Below are 18,828 nucleotides of genomic sequence, written 5' to 3'. Positions count from 1 at the left end.
AAAACTCTGGCTGTTAATCCAATAAAATTCATCACCAAGAGTAATTATTCCACATCTGGGGTTCAATTCTCACTTAAGCTTCGAGACCAAAGCAACAATCAGTAAGTAGAGCCAAGGGACGTTGGCTAGATCTTGAATGAATACTTCTCATCTCAATGGATTATGAGAATACTGGGTTCGGGAGTTGATTATGTTGATCATTAAGAAGGTGGCTAGATCTTGAATGAATACCTCATCTCAATGGATTGTGAGAATAGTGGGTTCAGGAGTTGATTATGTTGATCATTAAGAAGGTGGAGTTGTTAGATATTGTAGAATACATGAGGTTAGATAAATCCTTTGGGAGGATAAAATCCATCCCAGAATGCTGTAAGAAACAAGGGAGGATGTTGCCGAGGTTCTGTTGGGCATTTATGCATCTTCATTAGCCATAGGCGAGGTACGAGAAGACTGGAGGGTGGGTAATATCATTCTTTTATTTAAAAATGCCAGCATGGATAAGATATGGAATTTCACACCAATGACTCTTGCATCAGTGCTAGGGAAATTATTGGAAAAAATTCCAATAGACAGAATTTATGTTCTTTAAGAAAGGAAAGGACTGATTAAGGATAGCATAGTTTCAGAACATGATACCAAACATGATCCAAGCCCTACTTTCCCTGTATATTAATGCCTCAGAACCATTCTGTGTCTGCTACTGAATGTCATCTACTGTTGAACACACTGCTCCCAATACTTCAGTGTGACAGCTGGCTCACGAAATAGCTTTTATACTCCACCAAGGCTCTCCAACTGTCAAAGCTATCATTATATTTGTGTTTGTAAATGTCCTTGACAACAAAAGTATTTTAAAAGACTGAAAACTCCAGCTATTATTCTCCTGGCAACCCATTATTTGAATGGAACAGCTTCATTTGTACCATTGCAAGTAAATAAACAAGCCCAAGAAGAATAGCCTTCAGATCATCATGCTGCCTTAATGAATTCTATGACATTAATTATTTGGAAAGGGTGAAGAGGAAATTCACTAGGATGTTGCCAGGACTGGAAGGGTTGAGTTATAGGGAGAGGTTGGATAGGTTGGGTCTTTATTCCCTCGAGCAAAGGAGACTCAGGGGTGATCTTCTGGAGGTTTATAAAATCAAGGCAATGGATAAAGTGAATGAACACAGTCTTTTTTTCATAGGTTAGATGATTCTAGAATTGGAGGGCATGGATTTAATTTGAGATGGGGAAGGTTTGAGAGACCCGAGAAGCCATTATTTCATTCAAATGGTAGTCCAGAGGAAACAGTAGAAGCAGGAACATACAAAAAACATTTGGGCAGACATGGGTAAGAGAGGCTTAAGGAAGACGGAGCAAATGCAGACAAATGGGATTAGCCAAGAATGTTAATGGTCAGCCTGGACTAGTTGGGCAGAAGGGCCTCTTCTCTGCTGTGTGAACTTTGACGCTAAGGGAACATCAATAAGGGAGAAGAACTGATAAGTTATGATGCTGTTACCAGCTAAGGCCTAGCTCTGGAAACCAGGATTTTTAAAATTTTAAATTTAGATATACAGCACAGTAACACGTCAGTTTGGCCTACAAGTCCATGCTACCCAATTTAGACCCAATTAATCTTCACCCCCAGTATGTTTCAAACAGTGGGAGGAAACCAGAGTCTCTGAGGAAAACCCACAGAGACACTGGGAGAATGCAGAAACTCCTTACAGACAGCACGGGATTTGAACCCCGGTCCCGAAATCACTGGCACTGTAAAGGCATTGAGCTAACCGTTGTGCCAACAAAGTTGCCCTTATTTTGACTTGCATGGAAAAATGCAGTAAATGCTGTCATTGGGGTGATAAGATCTAACTTTAAATCTTTCTTGTTATCCCTGACTTGAGTGTGCAATTGGCATTGAGTGAACCACTACACAACAGTGGAAGGAATGACCTCTAATAAGTCATTATGGTCATAAAAGACATGCCTCACCAAATACACTGCTCATTGTGTTGTGTGGCACTGCCATCATCCTGACAGGATGTATTATGTTCAGCAGTTTAAAACTGGGTATGTGCAAAGTACATTAGCTGAGTCTGAACAATATCCAAAAGGCATGTACTCTAAAACCAGTCTTTAGCTTCATTAACAATTCTACTTCTATGTCCAAAATTACTCAGCTATGATCAGCCCACAAAATGCAAAATAAATCCCATCCACCCACTTCATTCAATCTATTTCTAATTCTAAGTGATTGGAGGTGACTTGCCAACACAATCAAACAACACCTACTCCACAATTACTCTCACCTACGTTCAGTTCTGTTAGATTCATTTGTCTCTAGATCTTGTCATAATCTTGGTTCAAAGACTCTCAGAAGAGTAAGATTTCAAAGTCAATGTGAGAATTCCTTACTTGGCAGCATCTAATCAAATGTGATTTTGTGGAATCTTAGTAAATATTGGATCAGCAGGAATCTAGGTGAAATTCTCTGCTGACTTGTCACACCTACAAAGGAAATGGTTTTGATTGTTAGAGACCATTAATTCCACTCAGTCTCATGTTACTGCCAGAAGAGATCAACTAGTCAGTACCCAAGGCCCAGTCACCTTATTTCATCAACTGTGCATTTCGCCTGAGTAGGTCAGACATAGGTATGTTTGCTAATGTTGATAAAATCTTGTGTTACTCACAAATCCTCAATAACTGAAGGCAGTCAATGCACAGATGAGCGTGATTTGACCAACAAGGCTCCAGAACAACAGGGACCCATGAATCCCACTGAATCTTTGTCTGTCAAAGAGCAATCCAGCACATCCCATTTTGTGCCCTTTCAAATAAATATCCTGTCACCTTTGGAAGCCCACTAATAAATCTGCTTCCACCACTTCATCTAGTAGTGGAGTCCAGATTCAAAACATCACCAAAACAAAAAATGTTTTCACTTATCACTATAGTTCTCTTGCCAATCAACTTAATTATATGACCTTGATTCTTGGCCCATAAGTTAACTGGAATAATTTCTGAACAACTCCAACTTGATGCTTCGTGATTTTCAACACCTTTCTCAAATGTCCTTTCAACATCTTGTATTCCAAGTGTGACAGATTACATTATATTTTATATTGTATGTAGATATGTTTTAAAGGAGATTGTGGCAGGTTTTTTTTAGTGTAGATCACAAACAAACACTTCACAACACAGATCTAATTTAAAATACCAGAGCTCTGCTCAAGCCAGACAGTCCAGGCTCCAAGTGCCTTTGCAAAAACTTTGAAGAATGCCTATAGAGTTTTCACAAGTAGGTGTTAATAGGACATGATGTGGATTATTGTTTTGGAAAGCAACAGATAAACAGACTCAGAAGATTGGTTCTGGTGTCACAGTCTGTCTCAACACAGTTTGCTATTCTAAAAGGATCATGTGGTTTTCTCAGAGAGAGAGAGAGAGAGAGAGAGAGAGAGAGAGAAGCTGGCAAGCTTGTGGAAAAATCCCATTTTGAAGAGGAGTTGTGAGTTCTTAGTTTTGCCTGTACAAAGCTCTTGTGGTCCATACAAGAGGAGATGGCTGCCTGTATGTTTCGGCTGTATAAGTAGTGCAAAATAAGGGAAACAAAAAGGAACTGTGATGACCTGAAAGAAAGAGGTTATCATCTGCAAAAACCCCGATGCCGCAAGTTTCTTCGGCAAGATACTGATGTGGCTGATCGGAAGGAATCAGTTTGTGTCCAATGAGCAACAAATCTCTCTGAAAACCAACAAAAATCTTCCTGAGCGGTAACCATTTACTTTTCAAGCACCAAAGCCTGGTGAAAATTCATAAATGTTAAATTCTGTGCACAGTATAAGAATTGCCTGATATCAGTGAACTTGGAGGAGTGAGAAATGAGATTGGATTGTGAATCAAAGAACTTTTCTGAACATATACACATTGCATACACGTGGGCTTAAAATTAGAAGGGGGTTAAGTAGGTTAATAGTAAGAAGTTAAAGTTTGATCCTGTTTTCATGTTTAAAGACAATTAAAAGCAACTTTTGTTTAAGTAGCTATCTGTCTTGGTGAATTTCTATTGCTGCTGGGTTTTGGGGTCCTCTGTGCCCAAAACACAAGAACTACAGCTTTATTCAATTGAATTATCTATTAAATATCTCTGCACCCATTCAAAGGCCTCTTAAAATACAGTGTTCAAAAATGGATACCATATTCCAGCTGTGGCTAAATCACTGTTTTATGATTCATTGTGAATTCCTTCCTCTTGTACCCAAAGCCTCTTTTTACAATAGGAACCCAAATTAATTTTATCACAATTTTTTCCAACCTGTTTTGACTCTGGGCAATAAAATCCTGAACACCTGGTGCTGGAAGGGGATCAGGTGTATTGAAGATTGGACTATCAAGGGCAGCTCATGTCATTTGAGCAATTGAAGAGTAAATGTGAGTTATCGAATAGAACATTCTTGTGCTTTCTGCAATTAAGATCTTTCCTGAGGGATAAATTGGGATCAACAATGACTCTGCCTGACTGTAGTGACATGGAAACTCTAATTTGAAAGGGGAATGTGTGTAAATTTATTTTTAGAATGCATTCCATAATCCAAAGTGAAAGCCTGAAGCCGGGCTTACATCAGTCAAGGGAAAGATGGGAGTCGGACTTGGGCATAACAATTGATGAACAATGGTGGGAAGATTTGTGTTTGAATAACCTGACAGGAATTGTTAATGCCAGACATATGCTGGTGCAATACAATTTATTGCATCAGCTATAACTCACACTGATAAAATTACACACCTCAAAGCCAGAAATCTCAGAAATGTGCTTTAGGTGTGGTGTGGAGGTAGGAACCTTTGTCCATTCCATCTGGTTGTGTACATGGATGAGATCCTTCTGGGAAGACCTGGGGAACACTCTGAAAAAAATTACAAAGGTGGATTTTCACAGGATATGGAGTTTTATCTTCTAGGGGACATTGGAGAAGTACAGTTAAGAAATAATTGTAATTGCTTAACCACCAAATTCAGTTTGTGAAAGTCATCTTGTCAGTAGCCAGGAAGTGTATAACCGTTTGGTTGAAGTCTGACTCCCAGCTAAATATCGCACGATGAAATATGGAAATAGAGTTGCATTTCCCCAAAGAAAATCACCTACAATTTGCAGAAGAGATAAAGCACATTTGTTGAAGTGTGGCAACTTTATCTGAGGCACATGGGTGCACAGATATAATTTACACCCCTCTCACCCTCCCAATAAGAAACAATCTGTCCCAACAGGTAAAGGATTAAGAATATGAAATGAGGTGCAGTAAAAGTGTGTTTTTATTTAATGTTTAGGTCCCTAGCTTCGAGGAGGATCATTTTCTTTGTAGGTTTTTGTATGTTTGTATTTTTGTATTTTTATATTTGTATAATTTAAGGGATAGAGAGGGGAAAATAAGGACTCTATAAATCATATTATGTAGAATATAAAATTTAGTTTATTGGATTTGTGCGAGTCTTTGTAAAATCAAATATAGAATATTTAAAAAAAATGCAAGTACATTTCCAAAATGAATATTTATTTTCTGTACTGGATAGTCATTGTGCTAACATTTCTCTCTTTTGTATACGTATCTTAAGTAGTTTTTTGCACTACTGATAAGTCGAAATTCTGCATGGCCTACAGGTAAAAGAATCTCAGGATTGTATGTGATGTAATGCATGTACTCTGTCAATAAATCTGAACTTTGAATTTCTCATGAATGGCCCAACAGCGCTTTCATTTTGTTTCTCTGCCATTGGTAAAAGAATCTCAGGATTGTATGTGATGTAATGCATGTACTCTGTCAATAAATCTGAACTTTGAATTTCTCATGAATGGCCCAACAGCGCTTTCATTTTGTTTCTCTGCCATTGGATAACTGAAACTGAGACTCCTTCCAAAGACAGCTGCTTTAAATAGTTAGATTTTTCCTTAATGTTTCCTCTCAACCCATCTCACCTGTCCTCCAATTGGCTGGAATCTGTATAGTGGAAAGATCATCCGCAGATTCATCAGTTGCATTCCCAATGAAGTCAAAACTAAGGCAGTTCTGTGAAAGTTTGAGGAGATGCATAACCAGGTCATGATGGGTTTGATCCTGAAGGTTTAAGGGTTTTTCCAAAACCTAAACAAAAAGAATATTCTCAAAACTATATCAGCAAGGGGAGCATAGAGATCTTTATAATTAACATCTAACAACATGAATAAGGATACCATTGAACATTGTCATGCCAACATGACTTTAAGTTTGATTTTTTTTAATCAATGACCAGTATCTAGTCAGAATCAGAATGTTCAAGAGCAAGAAAGTTTGAATGGTGGAGAGAAGTTTAAAAAAAAGTTTTGCAAATTAACAATACTTTGCAGGTAACTAGTGGTATTCCGCAGTGTTCTGTTCTGGGAACCCTGCTGTTTGTGATTTTGAAAATGATTGAGATAAAGTTTACTAGGTTGCAGATGATACAAAGGTTAGAGGTTTTGTGGATAATGTATAAACTTATAGTTTACAACAGGATAATAGACAGGATACAGAGTTGGGCAGAGAAGAGGCAAATACCAGAGGACATCAGTTTAAGGCAAGTGAAGAAAAGTTTAGGAGAGATTGTCAGAGTTTAGCTTATTTTACTCAGAGAATGGTGAGTGCCAGGAATGCATTCTTGGGAATGATGGTTGAGGCTATAACAATAGGGGCATTCAAAAGATGTTTAATAGTCATAGAAATGAAAGAAAAATAGAGGGAGGGATACGAGTGCAAAGGAAAAGAAAAATTAGATTGTTGTGGAGTAGGTTTCCATAGGTTGGCACAACATCGTGGGCTGAAGGACCTGTACTGTGCTGTTATGTTTTACATAATGTGGTGATTCATAATGATTATGTAAACCAGATACTTAAATCCAGCATAGCAGCATATTGGAATCAGCAAAAGTGGCTGTGAGATAATCACATTGGGTTTTTACACCAATCAGTTAACAAATGTATTTTTGGAAAGGAACCTGAATCAACAATTACAGATCATACTGTACAGAAGTAGACCCATCAGCTATAAACTACATATTAATCCTATTTCCCAGCACTTGATCCATTGCCTTCTAAGCCATGGCAATATGAGAACTTGTCTAGGTATTTCCCCAAATGTGAGAGTACCTCCATCATCCCCAAAGGCATGCATTCTAGATTCTAACCACCTTATCAGTGAAAAGATTCTTCCTCAGATTCCCTCTGATCTATCATCCCTTGCCTGAACCTAAGTCCACTGGTTTTAAATGCCTCTGCAATGGGGAAGTTTCCTACTATCAAACCTACCTATGCACAGTATAAGAATTGCCTGTATTCAGAGAACTTGGAAGAAGGAGAAGTGAGATTGAACTGTGAACCAAAGAACTTTTCTTAAATTTACACACACATGCACTTAGAATTAGAAGTGGGTTCATTTGGGCTAGTTAAGTATAGAGATAAGTTAAAGTTTGATTCTATTTTCATGTTTAAAGTTGATTAAAAACAACTTTTGTTTTGTTGACTACTTGTCTTGGTGAATGTCTATTGCTACTGGGTTTTGGGGTCCCTTGGGCTCATTACACCTCATAAATGAATTACTGTTTATTTTGGCATACAAGTCAACCCCCATTTTTCAGCCTCATTTTAAAGGTTTTATGGTATATCCAACATATAAATCAACCCCAATTTTCAGGATGCCTGAGTTGATCAGTGTACGAGTTGACCCCCGAAGATCACAGTGCCTGAAATGGGCACATACGTCAACTCCCAAAGATCACGCAGATTGATCTGCTGGGAATTGGTTGGCGGTGATTGCTATCATAGAGAGTCCATCAACACGACGCCACACATGACAAAAGTATGAAGTGAGTTTTAAGTTAAAAGTGATAGAAATGGCCAAGAAAACCAACAACTGTGCTAATGCAAGAACATTTGATGTACATGAGAAGTTGCTAAGAGACTGGAGGAAGAAAGAAGGGACTTTGAGAAAAATACCAAAAAGGCAATGTTCACTGAGAAAGGGAATTACTTGCTGGTCAGTTGGAAAATCATGTCACAGAACAAAGGCAAGACTGCTACATAGCCACCCGAAATAAAATAAGAACATTTTTACTGCATTGGGCAAAGTCGCACCCAGACCTCTGTGATGATTTTAAGGCTACAATAGGCTGGTGCAACCGTTTCATGAACAGAAAAAAAACCTGGTATTACAACAAAAAACAAAAATTGCTTAGAAACAACCAAAAGATCTTGATCATAAAGTTGTAAGTTTTTACAAATTTATTATATGTAACCTGTAGAAACACTAGTTTGCATTGGCAAATATCGGAAATATGGACAAAAACCCCATGAATTTCGACATGATAAGCAATAGAACAGTGGAATGGAAAGGTGTTAAAACTGTGTAAAACAGAAGTACAGGCCTTGAAAGGACCAGGTTTACCATAATATAATCGTGATTGGCCAACAGGACGAAGTTAAGAAGCATGGTAATCTTCAAATGCAAAATTGAACCTAAAATTCCCTGCAGGTATTTTTGTACATTTTCATGAAAATGGAGGGAAATTATGCAAAACTATGGATAGACAATGTGTGGGACAGGCAGCCAGACAGTTTATGCAAAGAATAGAGTTTGCAGGTCTGGGATATGTTTTGTAGCCACTTAACTGAGAAGTCTAAAAGAAGATTATCACTATATCATACTTACATGGCAGTTATCCCAGGTGGTTTGATGTCTATATTGCAACCTCTCGATTTCTGCTTGAACAACCCATTCAAAGAATGGAATACATGGATGTTAAGTGCAGAAAAGTCATTTACAAAAGGCAGGACAGTGCATACTGCATTGCTTAATGTACTGTGCAACTTCGTGCTCAAGGCATGAGACAAGGGTAAAGAAGAGACTGGGATAAAATTGTTTAAAAAATGTTGAATCTCTTATGCAATTGATGACACCAAAGATGATTTGTTATGGGGCACTGAGGACGAAACTGAAACAGACTGGGACCCATATGATGACTGTTTAAACAGTGAGAGCATGGATGTGCTTGCCACCATCTTTGCCTCAGATGGTGATAGAAAGAGTGATTTTGAAGGGTTCTAAAAGTATTGTTTTCAGACAATAATAGTAATTTTGAAGGCTACAATTTGTGTTGTTGCTTTCAATAAAAATCTCAATGAAATTCTGTCGCAATCAGATTTTTTTTTAAAGTTTTTCAAGGGTCGATTTATACGTCGAATCTGCTTTTCTTGGGTCAACTGATATACTGGATCTTTTTTTTTCATGGGTTAACCTATACACCGAGATGGCACGGTTTGGATTTTGAGCTGAATTTAAGGTCTAAAAAAGTATATCTGGCGTACAAGTTTTTAAAAATGATTTTTATTGAATTTTATCAACAATCATACATTATAAGTCCATGTAAATTAAATATAATATGCATTTGGATTGGTATTATTATCATATAGAAATAATAATACATAGACTCATATTCCAATTTAAACATATAATGAATAGTAAAACAGAAAAGGAAAAAAAAGATTGATATAAAGATCTATCCCCATCCACCAAAATTGAAATTGGTATTCAAACAGACTTTAAATTGAGCAATGGCCTCTAGAAATCTGATGAAACATGCCCATTTACTGCATCCCTGCACCTTGATCGTTCCAATTATGAAAGTAATCTATAAATGGACCCCAAGTCTTATCCAAAGAAATCTTAATCTTCCTAACATTGTCTGATTTTTTTCCAAACTTAGAAATGACATAATATCCAGTAACCCTTGCCTATAGGTGGGCGGAAAGTCCTCTTTCCATTTAAGCAATATTCCTCTTCTAGCTAGTAATGTAGAAAATGCTAAGACCTGTTTTTGGTTAGATGTTAAATATACGTTTACATCACTGGAGAAGCCAAACATTGCAATTAACAGACATGGTTTTAGATAGATTCCAAAAAATAGCCAAGAATATTCTGAAAATAGCTGTCCAATATTCTGCTCAATTGGGACAAAATGAAAACATATGTATCAAAGAGGCTTCAAATCTTTTACATTTGTCAGGCAATAAGTTGATATCTGGGTAGATTCGAGCGAGCTTAACTTTACAAAGTACTCTCTGCACCACTTTAAATTGAATCAGACTGTGTCTAGCGCATAGAAACAAAATTGAAATTCAATCTTCTTATGAAATAGACATATTAAGATTATTCTCCCATTCAGTTTTGATCATAATTAAAGAGACTTTTTAAACAATATTTTATAATACAAAGCAAATATTATACCTTTATGTACAAATTGTAATTCAAAAAGTTCATCAATTAAATTTGGATCGGGAAGATATAGAAATTCTGAAAGTTTAGAAAGAATAAAATATCTACTTTGATAATATCCAAAAAAGTTTCTGCTTGGTAGAATAAATTGTTGTAAAAATGTAAAATTTTGTTGGATAAAAAGATTGTATAAGTTTCAATTCCTAGACGATTCCATTCTTCATAATTTGGATCTAAAATGGTGGGTTGGAATAAACGATTAAGTTGAATACAACTAGTAAATATAAATACCATAGTTCCAAAAAGTTTCCTAAATTGACTCCAAATCTTCAATCTATGTCTCATTATTAAATTATTTTGTTAGTTTTGGAATAGAGAGAGATAAAGGTGAGCCCAATACCACCCATAAGTAAATGTTCTTAAGGGATTTCAATTTTGTTACCATTGTGGCAGAGTATTTAGAGGTGGTTTGGAAAGATTGTTAGAGCAGGTTGCACACAAACAATTTTAAAACACAGATTTTGCAGAGTGCTTTTTGCAAAAATGCAACAAAGTAGCAACATTCAGCAGCATGCCTGGGAGAGCATGTGATCTTTGCTGGGAGAGGAGAAAAGCTTTGCACTCAGAGAGGGAGGGAGCAGAGAGAGAAAGAGAGACACAGAAATCAGTTCCAAAGGGACAAGCTGGCAAACATCGGAAGATTGCCTAGCCAAGGAGAAGTCGAACTGTCTGAAAGGTGACCTGAAAGAAAGAGGATCATCTGGAGAATCCTGAAGGGGGCTAGTTTTGTCAGCAAGACTGATTGAGAAGGAATCAGTTGTGGATGTCCTGGAAAAGGAATCGCTCTGAAAACCAGCAAGAACCCTCCTGAGTGGTAACCATTTGCCTGCTAAGCACCAAAGCCTGGTGAACTTTATTAATGCTAACTTCTGTGTACAGTACAAGAATTGCCAGCAACCAGTGAAATTGGACTATGATCCAAAGAACTTTTCTAAGCTTATATACACATTACACACACCTGCGCTTTGTATTAGAGGGGGGATTAAGTAGGTTAAGTAAGTTGATAGTAATAAGTTAAAGTTTAATTCTGTTTTCTTGTTCAAATATAATTAAAAACTACTTTTGTTTAAGTACCCCTTTGTGTTGTGGTGTGTATCTATTTCTGCTGATTTTTGGGATCCTCTGGACTCCATAACACCATCCAATTGAGGCAGTCATCTCTATTATCAAACTGTAAGAACAATAGCATATTCATTATGTTCATTTCCCAATAATAAAATCTAAAATTAGGTAACAACAGTCCTCCATCATTTCTTGTGCACTGAAGATAACTTATTTATTCTTGGTTTCATTCCTTGCCATAAGATATAATAGATGATTACAATATGTCAAAGTAAGTGTTCAAAATAAAAATTGTTAATGATTGAAATAAATATAAAAATTTAGGTAAAATATTCATTTTAATCAAATTAATACAGCCTATTATAGTGAGAGAAAGTGGTGACGATCCAGAGACTATTGTTTTAGTCTAATTAAATAAAACTACAAAGTTTTCTTTAAGGAGGTTTTTTAAATTCTTAGTTATCATAATTCCAAGATATTTAAATTGATTTTTCATTATTTTAAAAGGATAATTAGAATATAGAGTAAGTGGGCCTTTTACTGGTAATAGTTTGCACTTATGCAGATTAAGTTTATATCATGCGAGTTTACTAAAGTGTGCAAGTAATGACAATATCTTTGTTATGGATATCTCTGGAGTGGACACAGGCATCTGGATATAGAGATAACAAGCCTCTAAAATCTTCAATTGCTCAAGCAACTGCTAGCAGTTCAACCACAAAAATCAAAAAGCAGAGGGCTTGGGGGAAACCCTGTCTCATGCCTCATTGTAATTAAAAAATACTTTGATTGTTGAGAATTAGTATGAATTGATGCTATCGGAGATGCCTATAAAATTTTTTCCATTGAATAAAACCTAGTCCAAAATTAAATTTTACTAAAGTGGCAAATAGGTATACCTATTCTACTCTATCAAATGCTTTTTTAGCATCTGCAGAAAGAAAACAGTCATTAGGGGTAAGTAGAAGGAGAATATATAATATTCATTAATCTATAAATATTATGATAATAATATCTTTTTTAATAAAACCCATTTGGTTTAATTATTCCTGGTAAAAATATATTCTCTAATAAATGTGCTAAAATTTTCGATAAAATCTTCATCTCCACATTAAGTAAAGAAATCAGTCTGTAGGATCCACAATTATCAGGATCTTTCCCTTTTTAAGAAATCATAGAAATGGCAGCCTCGCTTAAAGGAGGCAATTTCTCTTCTCAAAATGAATGGTTCAGTACTAGGTTTAATTGCGGATTAATTTGTTGAGAGAATAATTTCTAAAACTCCACTAGAAATCTGTTTGGACCTGGATACTGGTCTGATTGTAGAGAGGATATTGCTTTTTGCCATTCTTCTTATGAAATTGGAGCATCCTGACTTTGTTGGTTTTTCTGGGATATCATCAGAATATCCAAATGATCTATAAAATCATTTATCAGATCACATTCATTATTAAATTCAGAAGAGTAAAGTTTAAAATGGAAATATCTAAAGATGACATTTATTTTAGAATGATCAGTGGTTATTATACCATCAGGGAAAGAAATCCTATATTTTTTAAATCAAACTAGCTTTTGATTGGCTAGTAATTTGCCAGATTTCTCTCCACGGATATAAAGTTGACTTTTAGTTCTCAATATCTGTTGTTCAATTGGGCTAATGGAAAGTAGATCAATTTTGGTTTTGAGCTCAGTTCTCTTCTTAAATAACTCCAGGTCTGCTTTGGGCAAATTGTAGGTCAATCTGTTTAATCTGATTGATCAAATCCATTTTTTCTATCCTGATCTTTTTGTTTATACTAGCTGTATATGAAATAATTTGCCATGTAAGTAGGCTTTTGTTCTGTCCCAGATTATCAAATTGGAAATCTCTGGGGTTGAATTACCATCAAGGAAAAACTGAATTTAATTTTTTTTTAAGTCAAAAATTCTTTGCTCTTAAGTAATATGGTATTAAATCACCACTGTTTTTTAGTACTTGGAATACCTGAAAACTCCAAATTTAAAATTACTAAAGCATGGTCTGATATAATTGCCTTGATATTTGCATGATTTAATCATGTTGATCAACTGATTATCAATTTTAAAAGTCTATGCTGGTATAAGCACAGTGCACACTTGAGAAAAAAAATCCTTACTACTGGGATTTAAAAATTGCCATACATCAGACACTCCTATATTGGTTATGAAAGACTCTTTGCCAAAGCTGATTTGGAGGGATTAACCTTTCTGTTTGAAGAATGGTCTAACACTGTTGGACAACAGTTAAAATCCCCACAGAAATTAATGAATATTTAGATAAATCCAGAAATAGGGCAAAACTCTTTTGAAGAAAATGCTGGTTCATCCACATTCAAAGCATAAATATTAGCTAAAACAGTAAGGAAGATAATAGTGTCCCATTTCAACTATGATGCTATTGTGGGAAGTAAAATGAAGATACCCCTGATTTTAGCTTCTGAAGATGAATTGTAAAATTGCCCTGCCTATTTAAACATTAGTCTATCTTCATCTGCCTTTTTAATGTGTGTTTCTCGAAAGTAATACCTGCCTTTAAGTGTTTAATATGAGCAAGTACCCTTCTCCTTTTTATGGGTCCATTAAGTCCCTTCACATTCTACAATATAATTTTAAAAGGTGCCATCATTCAAATAATTTATAGTATAGAACAAAATGAATAGATGCATTGGACATGTTTCATCTTTACTTCAGAGTCCACAGCTGTGAATCTTTGCTGCAAAACAAAAGATGAAAAAGTAAATTGGTAATAACAACCTTATACCTTGAAAAACCAAACAAATTCCATCCTGCCAGCCCTCCCCTCCTTTAAGGTCACTGAAAAAAAATGTGACTGGTTAAAAAAAATCTGATGCAACCCATATTGTTTACATTGTTGTTGTTACTACTCCTAACTAAACACTTAGTGTATTTTATTTCTTCCCTATAATAAGACTAAAGATATCAAAAGAATGATAACAATGTGCTAGTGTCTGAAAAACATTCCAAATTCTCTTTTGTGCAAGTCCACTCATTTAGCAACAGATGGTCTGTAAAATAACACTTTTAACATTTAATGTTAAAATATATATTTTCCAAAGAAAGAATTTTGAACAACCAAACCATCTATAACTAGTGAATAACTTCATATCAAATGGTTTCACATTACTTTTAAATATAAGCAAATACATCTCCCGAAATTAAAACAAACATAGTTCTAGGCACATGTGCCCAGAGAAATCAATGATTAGTTAAACCAGCAGAAATAATAAAATTCAGAGCACCAAAGATATCTTCTACTACTATTAATGTGTAATTGATTAATTATATAAATCAAAAATATTTAACAGATATGGCAACTTTCTTTATACAAACATGTTACTTCAGAAGACCAAAGAAAGAGAGAGAAAATAAATATCTTCCATTTTTTTTAATTGAAATCAGCCAGTTTCGAGTATCAAAAGTACATTAATCTTGACGTTGAGGTCAACGGTACCTCAGCAGTCACTCGTTTCACAAATTTCCAAGCCTCTTCAGTAAATATAGAAATATCTTCTGATCTCCTTGAGTAATCCTCAATCTCACTGGGTAGAATAAGACAGGTTTGATATCGTTTATACAGCTCTGCCATTACCTCATTGTAGACTTTGCGCAGAGCGACTACTCTGGGCAGTAATCCTCCACGTCTAATATGTAGACTTTGAAAAGTTAGATTTATTTTTGAACAAACAGTTCTCACGATTAGCTCTTTTTTTGATAAGGATGAAAGCCTAACTGTTCTAGGATATTCTGAAGAATTCTTTAAAGGAGCAGTGTGCTCTTTCCAGCACTAAATCATTTCCAACCACTTTGACTTCAAGCCATTCAGTCAGTAACTTTAAAAAAAATCTTTACCTATGGCTTACCCTTTTCAACATTCTCCTTCAGACCTAAAATATGAAGATTATTTTGATGACTGTCCTTCAAATATCAATACTCAAGCTTTTAACTTTTTGTTATCAGCAATCAAAGCATCATTTTGCTGTTCAAGTTTATTCAGCCTAATATTCACCATGATACCGTTGGCTTCCAATGCAGTCAGATGTTCTTCTATTTGAAGTAGTGAGTTTAAAACTGTATCAGTTTCTTTTCAATTTCTTTGCCCCACATTTTTAAAGCTTTGTTAATATCCACTGACTGCTTTCCAATCATTTTGGGAGCCATTTGAAATGTCAGAGTGTCCTGTTCAATCTCAGTTTCTTCCTCCTCCTCCTCTTTCTTTCATGGTTTTAAATTTAGGTACTTTGGCTACTCTCTCAGCATGAGAGGACTTCTAGTAGTAATTGACAGCCTTAAAAATAAACTTTAACCAGTTTGGTTAATTAAAAGCGAGTAGAAAGCAGAGAAATATAAACAAATTAGTTGGAGCTCACAACCACATCTCTTCACAGCATCAGGTCATCAGTGGAAGTCTCCAGTATACGTCAACCCCCATTTTAAGAGTTTTATTGGATTTCACGACCCGACTTATACATCAAAATACACAGTAGTATTCCCCCACTAACATCCTGGGGGATATACACTGACCAGGAACTGAACTGCAATGTGGCTACAAGAACAGGTCAGAGGTTATGAATCCTGAGGTGAGTAACTCACCTCCCAACTCCCCAAAGCCTGTACACCATTTGCATAGATCAAGCCAGGAGTGTGATGGTACACTCTTGACTTGCCTAGATCAGTGCAGCTTCAACAACAAGACTTTTGGCTACACAAGACACAGCAGCCACTTGGTAGGCACCCTGCCTGCACCCATTCACTCACTTCGCCACCCTAGAACACTAATATCAATTTGTACCATCTACAGGATGCACGGGTACAACCCACCAAGAATCTTTAGTCAGCACTTTCCAAACCCACCACCTCCATCAGTTGGAACAACAAAGGCAACAAAAGTATAGCATACCATCACCTACAAGTTGCCCTCCAACACCATTCTCACTGTATATTGCTATTCCTTCAGTCACTCGGTCAAAATTGTGACACTCTCCCTAACAACATTGTGAGTATACATAATGCACCTCAAATACTGCAGCAGTGCAAGAAGGCCGCTTGTCTGATTCTTTTTTGCAGAGAATCCAGAACTAGAGAATGCAGGTTTTAGATGAGAAAATTAAAGATCAGTGGGCCAAGTTTTGCCACATAAAGGGAGGTGGATACACAGAAATGAGCTACTGGAGGAGGTGGTGGAAGCAGATAAAATTGTGGTTTAAAAAGCATTTGGACAGGCCCTATAGACGACACTTTCTAAGTTCTAACATTTCCCAATTTCACAACGTGTCATCTTCAAAGAAATGTGAGTAACGATATTCTGAATTACTGTCTTATCAATCCAATAAACCAAACTTTGTAGATGAATCTTTAAGTAGCTTTAATTTGTTAATAAAACAGATGAATATTTTGCATAACTTTGCATTGAGATTTTCATAACGATGAGTAAACAAAGCATACTGTATAATGTTATAACGATATTCAACTTTAAGGAGATAAAAACAGAAATAGACAAAATAAGCTCACATCTCTGTCAAGATTCTACGAAGAATAAGATACAAGCTCTCCATCTGTCCAGATATTATGACATATGATGTCATAGTCAATATGGTAACACAACAATTTTTCCTAAAGGGATAGGCACAAAATAAACTACAAATCAAAAATCACACGTTTTAATGTTTACATTCCAGCCCCTAATTATTATAATAGACATTAATGACTAATATAATTATTATTAGATACACAAGTAAATATGGTAAGTACGATTAGAAATCAAAACTTTCTGGTTCTTGTAAAAGAGAGATTTTAGTAATAGGTCGATTTAAGTAACCAGTCTTGGTTTTAATCCGTACTTTCCAAATGAAACTTTTTTTGGTCTCGAACTGTTTCCATGAATTTCCCCAACAACCAAGAATTTCTTGGTGTTTAATCGTCCATGATAATTACAATGTCTCTGCATTCAAAATTGCATTTAGCTTTAGACCGTTTTTGTAATAATGAAAGATATTCTTTAATCCATCTTTTCCAGAATAAATCCGCAATAAACTGTACTTGCCTCCATCTGCGTCTTGTATAAGTATATTTTTTTCTGAAATTGACCCAAAGGCATTAAAGGTTTACATTTAAGATAAGAGATGATTCAGTTTAAGTGCCTCAATATCATTTGAATCGACAATTTTTGTTATTGGATGACTATTTAAAATAGCTTTGATTTCATACAATATTGTCTGAATATTGTCATTATTCAGTATTTGACCATTCAAAATGAAAATAAGAATTTTATTAATTGATCCAATCATTCTTTCCCATACACCTCAATGATGTGCTCCTGTAGGTGGGTTAAATATCTAATTAATTTCCTTTTGAAGTAATGGATCATGAATTTGATGTTGATTCCAATCTTGAATTGCTTATCGTAACTCTAATTGAGCTCTTGCAAAGTTAGATCCATTTTATCACAACGTATGGTGATAAAACGTTGAAGAACATTGATAAAAGAGTCTGCATCAAATGATGATGCTACTTCAATACGAATTGCTTTCAGAGTCAAACAAGTAAAAATAGTTCCGTATCATTTTTCAACACTTCTTCCTCATTTTACTTGCTAAGGACCAAAATAATCAATTCCCACATATATAAAAAGGGGTTTAACTGTCTTGTGGCAAATCCGTCATTTGTTGTCGTTCAGGTTTAGTATTTGCATGTCAACAATTAATATGCTTTGATCAATATTTAAGTACCAATATCCAATATTTTTGCCATAATTCTGATAAAACAGGATTACAACCACCATGACCTGTTTTCTCATGTATGTCAAACAATCAATTCAGAAATATGAAATTCCTCAGCTAATATAATTGAATGTTTCACTTCTTCTGGCATTATTACTTTTTCCAATCTTCCTCATACTCTCATTTAGAAGAATAATGTATAAACACAACTTGCTTTTGTAACATTTAGATTCTTCTTCAATTTTGATATCTCATTATCAAACACCTTTGAAAAAAATGAATTATCTCCAATTCAGCATTCATTAACTCATCAACTGTTAGGTAACAATTCTTTCGAGACTTCAGATTCTTTTTCTTGATACGATGTAAAAACGTTTTTAATCAAAGAATTCATGCTGCTGCACCTTTCAAATGAAATCATGAAGAATGATAGCAAATTAATTGAATAATTGGATCATTCTCTTTAGATATTTGAATAGTATTCACGTTAGTGCTTTGGATTTCTGGATCCTCCATTGAAAATTCTTTCAACTCTTCTGGATTTTGAGGCTCTTTTCAGAAACGATTGAACTTATGATCCTCGTGAAGCCATATCAGCTGGATTATCCAATGAGTCTTCATTGATTAGTATGCAAAATCTTCTTAATCTCATCAATTCTGTTAGTCACAAAAGTATGGAATCT

At 35.4% G+C, this 18,828-nt stretch overlaps 1 protein-coding gene across 2 annotated transcripts in view; it reads right to left on the bottom strand.

Annotated features, from left to right (window-relative positions):
- Positions 1-18,828, bottom strand: part of LOC138743479 (ran-binding protein 17-like) — a 726,783-nt gene that overhangs the window by 599,910 nt on the left and 108,045 nt on the right. Inside the window, exons 1-2 of one of the 2 annotated variants that reach the window (XM_069898925.1) lie at positions 11,403-11,617; positions 5,963-6,128 (exon numbers count right to left, since the gene is read on the bottom strand). In XM_069898925.1, the coding sequence (XP_069755026.1) occupies positions 5,963-6,128; positions 11,403-11,486 (250 nt within the window). In that variant the 5' untranslated portion in view covers positions 11,487-11,617. Of the gene's footprint in view, positions 1-5,962; positions 6,129-11,402; positions 11,618-18,828 lie in introns of those variants that run through there. The other variant, XM_069898924.1, reaches the window with a different exon arrangement.

This window comes from Narcine bancroftii, chromosome 9 (genome assembly GCF_036971445.1).
Source record: "Narcine bancroftii isolate sNarBan1 chromosome 9, sNarBan1.hap1, whole genome shotgun sequence".
Classification (NCBI taxonomy): Eukaryota; Metazoa; Chordata; class Chondrichthyes; order Torpediniformes; family Narcinidae; genus Narcine; species Narcine bancroftii.
The sequence above is the reverse complement of the archived record's forward strand: the minus strand, read 5'-3'. Positions and strand labels throughout refer to the sequence as shown.